General features: G+C 39.9%; 1 protein-coding gene across 11 annotated transcripts in view; it reads left to right on the top strand.

Moving 5' to 3' along the window:
- Window positions 1-436: 436 nt before the first annotated feature.
- Window positions 437-9,251, top strand: part of DCAF6 (DDB1 and CUL4 associated factor 6) — a 117,358-nt gene continuing 108,543 nt past the window's right edge. For 6 of the 11 annotated variants that reach the window (XM_036898881.2, XM_036898796.2, XM_057494947.1 and 3 more), the window contains exon 1: window positions 437-796. In XM_036898881.2, coding sequence (XP_036754776.2) covers window positions 700-796 — 97 coding nt within the window. In that variant the 5' untranslated portion in view covers window positions 437-699. The remainder of the gene's footprint in view (window positions 797-9,251) is intronic. The other 5 variants (XM_036899125.2, XM_036899039.2, XM_036898964.2 and 2 more) reach the window with 2 other exon arrangements.

The raw sequence follows: 9,251 nt of genomic DNA, 5'->3' as shown, positions 1-9,251 counted from the left end.
ATTGGCCCTCCGAGGGGCGTGGGCGGGGCCAGGCGCCAACCTCCAATTTCTCCTTCCTGCCTTAGAGGCCATGTTGGAGAAGGGAACGTGAAGCTGCGGCGGCTCTAATCCCCTTCGCTTTGATTAGAGGCCCGTAGTTAAAATGGGCCCCTTGCGCCGTCTATGCCCCAACTAAAGATGACGCTACACCACGTTCTTGCTTCAGCTGGGTTGAGACTATAGAGCGAGAGACTCCAGATCCCAGCTTCTTCGCGCTCTCTTTTTCTCATGTATCCATAGAGAACGAAGGACTTGGCTCAGAGGGGCCTGAGCCCACTTCTCTAGGGTGAGGGCAGCCGCGGCGCACACCGGCCTCGTCCCCCGGGGGGCTGTCGTCTCGCGAGACAGGCTTGGCAGGGAGTGTGTGGCGAGCGCGGAGGGAGGAGCGCGGCCGCCCGCGCCCCGCCTCCCCCGCCGCCCGGTGGAGGGGCCGAGGGCGGGCGCTGGTGCCGATCTGGACGCTCTGGGGAGTCTGAGGAGGAGACTATGAGGCGAGCTCCGGCCCGGGCGCAGCCGGGCTCGGAGAGCGACGCCGCGCTCTGACTGGCCGCGCCGCGAGGGCCGGCGCGCGGACGGTGCCGGGGCGGCTCGGGGGCTGATCCGCGCGGCCGCCCCCTCCCCCCCGCTGGTGTCTCCCCTCCTTCCCCGGCCCGCAGAGCCATGTCGCGGGGCGGCTCCCGCCCACACCTGTTGTGGGACGTGAGGAAAAGGTCCCTCGGGCTGGAGGACCCTTGGCGGCTGCGGAGCCGCTACCTGGGTGAGCGGGGCCGGGGCGGGGGCCGAGTCGCCGCCCTGCGGTGGGGGAGGGGCGCGCCGCGGGCTGTGGGCGGGGGGACGGCGCCGGGGGCGGGGCGCGCGAGGCGGACAGGTGTCGGGGCGCGCGGGCGGCTCTCCGCGGCCCGCGCGCCCTGCCCCTCCGGCGCCCGCGCGCCCGCCGGCTGCTAAGTTCCGTTGCCCGCAGCCCTGCGGGCTCCGGGGCCCCACGGAGCGGCCCGGGCGGCTGGCCGGCGGCCGCGGAGGGAGGTGTAGGGTTTCGCGTTCCCGTTCCCACCCCGAGAAACACACTTGGCACCGGCCGCTTCTTAGGCAAGCTTTCTAAAAACAGCCTTAGCCGCGTGAGGGCCCGCTTTCCCCTCCCGGCGCCGTCGGGTGAGACGGCTCCGTGCGGGCCCGGGTCGCGGCTGGGCGCCCGGAAGGGCCCGCGGCCGGCCAGCGGCCGTGGGCTCAGGAAGGGTCGCTCTCGTTCCTTCTGTGTGATCTTGGCGTTACTCCGTATTCTTCCTTGGCTTTTTATCCAAAGGTAGACTCCTACAGTAACATTTTTTTTCCTCTCCGATTTTGCCACTTTTTGCTAAGTATATGTTGCTGTCCCTTGGCTTGACTTCGAGTCAATAGAAGAAAATGAGATCTCGTCACACCTAACAGTTGTTCGTAAATCATGTCAGGCTTTAGCAGGCATTTCCCCCCTTACTCTTGTTGTTCAGCTTCTCCAGGGTCACAGGAATACATCCTCCTTGTAAAAACTTACAGAAAATGTAGCAAAACCCTTGCGGGCCCTCCCATGCCGGTTTCACACACACACATCATTAGAGGTAAACAAGGTTCATGTTCCCTGAAGATTCGTCCAGACCCTGTTCGTGGCGTCCTTACGCGCACTGCGTGTGTGTGTGTAACGTGGACGTGTTACAGTTGTGCGCGTGGGAGAGCGACCTGCAGATGTGGTGTCCTGTTGTAAACGTGCTTTTGCAACTTGCATTTTCTACACCACACCTTGGAGATCTTTCATGGCAGTAAAAATAGATCTGTTCAGCTGTTTGAGCTGTTCCGTGGTGTGTACCAGTCCGAAGGCACTGACTGTGGTAAGACTCGCGTCTTTCCTCGGGCCAAATGGAGCTCGCTGTTCGCTGTTACAGCGCTGCACCGAGCATCCTTGTACCTCTCGGAGTGGTGATTAATCGTTTTAAAATTAAACATCAGTAGCCAGTGCTTTTTTAAACCATTAACCTAAAAAGATGTGCTGTGTTTCCTTTAATATTTATTTGCTAAGAAATGATTTTAGCTTGATGAACAAACTTCAACACGGTGTTCTGCATGATCATTTTATATCTGGTTCTTATTTAGTTGGACTTTTTAAGTATTTATATGTAGGTTTATATGGTAATGTTTTCTTCTGGCTCAGTTAGTTCAGCTGTATCTCTAATCCAAAGAGTCAGTAAAAATATAGTTTAAACATTTCCCCCCTTCCCTTCCATCTCCCTAATGGGAGTGGAGTTTGTGTGTTGGGAGGAGCGGAATTGAAGCGGAAGAGTCCACTGACGATAGTAGAAAGTCCAAATTAATACATTTTCAAATATATATATATATATATATGTAGTACAGGGAATTCCCTCAATAATATTTTTAAAGTGCTAATGTGTACTTTATAATTAACACTTTCTTGAAACAGCTTCCTTTGAAAGCAGTTTTGAAAATGGCTTGTAAGGTAATTTCGTGGCCTTAGTAGATCTTTACATCATTAGTCTATCCAGCTCTTCACACTCCCTTGCTAATCTTGGTTTAGCATTCAGGAAACGGCAAAATCCACAATAGTGGATTTTTTTAAAAAGTGATATTTTGAAGTATACTCATGACTAAAACCCTGAGACCAGGGGTTTTAGAAAGTAGATTTCTTTTTTTTTGAGACCTCAGTAAACATTTTTTTCGTATTGTGGGTTAAATATTTTTCCAATTTATGTCCATTATTTGTATTTCTAATAATGAATTACTGCTAATTAACAGTGAAATTGGGATAAAACGAACGGACAGATTTTTCTTGTAACATTTTTATTTCAAATTATTTCACCGTAGTATGTATCTTTCCAGTAGTACCATTCAAGCTTGGTAGATGATTTTATTATTTAACTTTGATTAATTACCTCTTTTCCTACCATCAAAGAAAGTTGCAGCTCAGAAAACATACTTTTATATTGCGGGAGTGAAGATAATTTGTCATGTGTTATTTAGAAGAAAAGATCTCTATGTTTACTTGTAGCCCTCAAATTCACAAGATTGACTTGAACCGATACAGTGTTGTTTGGTCTAGCGTGGGATCAGAACTAGTCCAGGCACACGGTGATCTTTATGAGCCTGATCTAAATTTCATTGTAGGATTTATTTTACTAGAGTAATTGTCAAAGTCGGGAGTTAGAGGTAGGTTTAAGTTTCTCAATATACTTTAGGTTAGCTATAGAGGAGGCTTTGGGAATCAGTTATTGTTTTAATTCACTGGCCACACATATTTCATGCATGTATAGTTTTACAAAGATAAACATTGCTTATAAAAGAAATTCATTCTGTACATTTCCTTTTTTTCATATGTCTCTCATTTTAGACTTTCCTACAGCCTTGAATTTATACTTTCAAACTTCAAAATTAAAAGACAGTAATTGACAAATAAGTAAAGGAACTTTTAAAGGGAGTTGTTTACTATAATGTATAATATGTTTAAATTATGATTTGGCAATGTCTTAGTTGGGCTGCTATAACAAGTTACCATAAACTGGGTAGTTTATGAACAATACATTTCTCACAGTTTTAGAGGCTGAAAGGCTGAGCACAGGGTGCCCATATGGTCAATTCTGCATCTGGTGAGGGCCTGCCACCTGGTTCATAGCCTCACACGGCAGAAGGGACAAACTTTAACTCTGGAGTCTCTTTTATATTTAATTTAATTGGATCCTAATCACCTCTCAAAGATCCCACCCCTTATCACCTTGGGAGTCAGAATTTTAACATAGGAATTTTGAGGGGACACAGATATTCAGACTGTAGCATAGCAGGTAGCCAGTGACAACTTTATAGCAGAGATTGAAATCTCTTTTTGTAAAAGGATTAGGAAGGCTATGCCCTCTGAATATCATTAGAGTCAGTATGTATTGAAATAGATACGTTTGCATTTAGATTACTCCTTAGCATATCCTGAATACGTCTACATTCAGATGTACTAAGTTCTTTATAATGTGTTGCCAAGTTACAATGTAGTATATAAGGAGCAGTAAATTCTGATTTTCATTTGTTAGCTACTGGGGAAAAATTAGTGGAATAGTTTGTATTTTGTTTCTTTAGTCTTGAACTCAAAGTTGAAAAATGACTGTCAAATATGACAACTATATGTAATAGAATATGCTGGAAATTCCTGAAGATAACCTATTACAGTCTTAGCAACTGCGGACAGTTGAACAGCTCTGCTGGATTTCATTCCTCCCTCGTATAGGATGAAAGTGCTTAGAAAGGATAGGAGCTTCTTTTAGCACAGAGTTTATATTACAGGTATGTTTTAGGTCAGCGTTTTTCTTATGTTTTGACCACAAATACATTTACATGGTGACTTGTGATATACATAACTAAAATAAAAGATTCTTACTAGGTGGGGTGCATTCTCCTCTCTGTATCACATTCAAAATGTCTATGTTGACCCAGTAGAATATCCACTGAGTCTTGACTTGAGGTTTGTAAAACTGTACTGGGTGTGTGCATTCTTTATAACTGCAATCGAATGTTATTGACTTCAAGATTAGGGTGGGTGGGTTTTCCCAGTACTTGTAGCAGATAAAAAAAAATTGTTTTTAAACAGTGCTCCTGGTTAATAAGATAAAAGTAACGAATTTCTTTTTATTTACGCCTTGGAAAAAATAACTAGAGCAGGACACTTTTAAATCCTCACTTCTTGAGTAATACCTACACAGGGATTGAGGTGTATAAGTGTGTAATTTTATAAATTGTCAGACTGCTTTCCAAAATAATTGTATCATACACCCTTCCCACCAGCAGTGGTTGAGAGTTCCAGCTGTTACACATGCTCATCAATACTTGGCATTGTGAGTTTTCCTAATTTTAGCCTTTCTAGAAGGTATGTAGGGATAATATTATCATTTTAATTTGCATGTGATTTAATCCTGATGATTAATGTTGACTCAGCTTGTTTGCCATCATATACCTTAGCTAAATGTTCAGATATACCTTCTTAATAATGTAAGAATTCTTTATATGTTCTTGGTACAAGTTCTTAATCAGATATGTGTTTTGCAAATATTTTCTCCCAGTTTGTGTTTTGTCTTTTCTTTCTCTTAACAGTGTCTTTTATAGTTCACACTTTTTGTGTCCTGTTGAAGAATCTTTACTCAAACTAAGGTCACAAAGATTTATACTATGCTTCTTTCCAGAAGTTTTCTGTTTTTAGCTCTTACATTTAGGTCTGTGAACAATTTTAAGTTAATTTTTATATATGCTGTGAGGTAAGGGTCAAGTTTCATTTCTTTGCTTATGAATGTAATGAATGTGCAATTGTCCTGGCACATCTGTGAAAAGATTGTCTTTTCCTCTTAATTGAAAATCAATTGACCGTACATGTGAGTGGATTTCTCTAATGTTCTATTGATTTAGGTGTCTATCTTTATGCTGGTACTCATGTCTTTATAGTAAGTATTAAATTAGGTAGTGTGATATTTTGAACTTGGTTCTTTTTTTTCAAAACTATTTTGGCTATTTTGGGTCCTCTTCATTTCCATATAGATTTTTCAGCTTGTCAGTTTTTACAAAAAAGACTGCTGGGCGTTTGAGAGATTCTGTGTTGAACCTATAAATTATTTCAGGGAGAAACTGTAGTCTTTACATTATTGAATCTTCCAACCCATGATGGTGATTTTTCTCTCCATTTAGTTAGGTATTCTTTAATTTCTCTCAGCAATGTTTTCAATTTTTTCAATGTACAAATCTTAAATGTATTTTGTTATATTCCTATATACTTCAGGTTGTTAATACTATTTTTGATGGTATTTTTAAATTTCAGTATCAAATTGTTCATTGTGGGTTATGCAGACACAAATTTTTTAAAAAATTGGCCTTCCATCCTGCATCTTTATTAAACTTACTCATTAGAGTTCTTATAAAAAATTTTTTTGGGGGAGATTTTATGTAGATGATTATGTCTGCATATTAAAACAGTTTTGTTTCTTCCTTTTTTATCTACTCTTTTTTTTCTTCCTTTTTCCTTTTTCTTGTGTAATTGCACTGGCAAGGACTCCAGTAGAATCCTGAATGGAAGTAGTGAGCATGAACATCCTTGCCTATTTCTCATCTTGGAAAACAGTCTTTCACTATTAAATATCTTGTTGACTGTAGGTTTTTTGTATAGACGCTTTGAAGAAATTCCTTTCTGTTCTGAGATTGCTAAGAGTGTTTATCATGATAAGCCATTGAATTTTGTGAAGGTTTTTTCCTGTATCCATTGAGCTGATGATAAGACTTCTCTTTCATTGATATTGTTAGTATGGTGTATTAACATAATTGGTTGATTTTTGAATATAGAATGAACATTCAATTCCTGGGCTAAATCCTACCAGGTTATAATAAGTCATTTTTATATGTTGCTGGCGTCAATTTTGGTAAGAATTTTATGTCTGTGTTCATAAAGGATATTTAGCCTATAGTTTTTCAGTTAATTTTTGCCTGTGTTTGGTACTGGGATAAAGCTGGCCTGATAAACAAGTTGGATGTGTTCTTTTTCTGAAGAGTGTGTAGAATTGAAATTAACCTTTTCCCTACATGTTTGATCGATTTCACATGTTTATGACTTCACATGTTCATTGTTAGTATATAATGAATATTTCATTATTCAAGCCATTTGAGCTTGGAGTTTGTGGGAAGGCTTTTTACTTTTTTGATTATTTTGTTTAACTTTTTATTTTGATATAATTGATTTTTACACAGTTGGAAGAAATAATATAAAGAGACCCCATATACCCTTCAGCCAGTTCTGCCAGTGTGAACATCTTTTACAACTGTATTGACAATGTTAACAACCAGAAAATTGACATAAACAAATCCATGCACTTTATTCTGATTTCTCCAGTTTCGCATGCACTCATTCCTATGTGTGTATATATTTACTTCTATGCAGTTTGAACATTGCTTTTTATAGGTTAATGTTAATTTTAATTAATTTTAATAGATTAATGTGGTTGCCACAGCATTTAAGATTCACAGCAATTACATACCAAGGATCCTTTGTGATACCCTTTTATAGTCACAGCTACATGCTTTCTCCTTACTGCTAACCCCTGGCAACTACTTATCTGTTCTCCATCTCTATTATTTTGTCATTCCAAGAATGTTTTATAAATAACATGTATGTAACATTATAAAAACTAACCTTTTGATACTGGCTTTTTTCACTGGGCGTAATTCCCCTAAGATCCATTCAAGTTGTGTATATCAGTAGTTGATTGCTTTTTATTGTTGATAAGTATTTCATGATATGGGTGTATGACCATTTAACCACTGACCTGTTGACAGGTATTTGGATTCTTTCAAGTTTTTGACTATTAAGTATGAAGCTGTTAATGAACGTTCATATACAGATTTTTTATACAAACGTAAGTTTTCATCTTTTTGGGCTAAGTGTCCCAAGAATTGCAGTTACTGGGCTATAAGGTAAACACATCGTTTAATTTTGTAAGAAGCTGCCATACTCTTTTCCAGTGTGGTTGTACCATTTTACATTCCCATCAGTCATGTATGAATAATCAGTTTCTCTGCATCATCACGAGCATTTGGTGTTACCACTGTTTTTTATTTTAGTCATTCTGATAAGTATGTCATAATAACTCATGGCTTTAATTAATGTTTCTCTAATGGCTACTGTTGGGCATCTTTTTATGTGCTTATTTGCCATCTTTATATTTTCAGTGAAATGTTTCTGCATGTCTTCTGCTCATTTTCTATTTGGGTTAGTAGTACTTTTTACTGTTGAGTTTTGAGACGTACTTCTATGGTATAATTACTAGTCCTTTGTCAGATATGCAGTTTGCAAATATTTTCCACTAGTCTGTTTATTGTCTTTTTATTCTCTTCACAGGGCTGTTTACAGAGTAAAAGATTTTAACTGTGATGTGTAGTTTATCAATTTTTCATTTTATGGGTTATGCTTTTGGTATCATGTCCAAGAACTCTGAACCTATCCCTGTGTCCTGGAGATTGTCTCTGTTTTATATAATTTTACATTTTTACATTTAAGTTCAGAGTCTGTATTAATTTTTGTATGAAGCGTATGACTTATCTTGAAGCTCATATTTGTGCCTATGGATGTCCACTTATTCCAGCACTATTTGTTGAAAAGCCTGTATCTTCTCCATTGAATTACTTTCGCACTGTTATTAAAAATCAGTTGGGCATATTTATATGAATCTAATTCTGTGTTCTCTGTTCTCTTCCATTGATCTGTGTGTCTGTATTTGTGAATACCACACAGTCTGGTTTACCATAGCTCTATAATAGATTTTAAGATCAGGTTGAGTGATCTTAATTCTTCTTTACAAAATTGTTTCAGCTCTTCTAGGTCTTGTGCCTTTCTGTATGAATTTTAGAGTAAGCTTGCCCATATCTCCAAAATACCTTGCTGGGATTTTAGTAGGAATTGTGTTAGATTTATATATATCAATTTGAGAAGAACTGACATCTTTACTATGTTGAGTCTTCTGATCCGTAAACATGGTGTGTCACTCCATTTACCTAGGTCTTTGCTTTCTTTCACTAGCATTCTGTAATCATCAGGATACAGAGCCTTGGCATATTTTGTTATATTTATGCATAAATACTCAATTTTCTTCAGAGCAATTATAAATGGATTGTGTTAAAGTTCAACTTCACATGTTCATTGTTAGTATATAAAAATGTGATTTGTGGGTGTGTGTGTGTGTGTTGATTTGTATCCTGCAGCCTTGTTGAACTCATGTATTAGTTGTAGGAGGTTTTTGGTATATTCCTGGGGATTTTCTACATGGAAAATCATGTCATCTTCCAGTAGGACTGTTTTATTTCTTCCTTTCCAATCTGTATGTCTCTTATTTTTTTCTAGTGTCATCACATTGGCTAAAATTTCTAGTACTGTGCTATACTTAACAATAGTGGCAAGAGTGGACATCTTTGTATTGTTCCTAATTACAGTTGGAAACACTCAGTTTTCATCATTACGTATGATACAAGATTCAGGCTTTTTATAGGTACTTTTTATCAGATTGAGGAAATTGCCTTCTATTCCTAGTTTGCTGAGAGTGTTTATTGTGATTGGTGTTGGGAGAGGTCATTAAGAGGATGTGACCACCAGTTGACCCGTGAGCTGGACCCTGGAGCTGGAGACTCCTCCCCTCCTCCCCTGTCCTTGGAATGTCCATTCC

Source organism: Manis pentadactyla, chromosome 19 (genome assembly GCF_030020395.1).
Source record: "Manis pentadactyla isolate mManPen7 chromosome 19, mManPen7.hap1, whole genome shotgun sequence".
Lineage (NCBI taxonomy): Eukaryota > Metazoa > Chordata > Mammalia > Pholidota > Manidae > Manis > Manis pentadactyla.
Note: the sequence above shows the minus strand (reverse complement) of the source record. Positions and strands in the feature narration are given on the sequence as shown.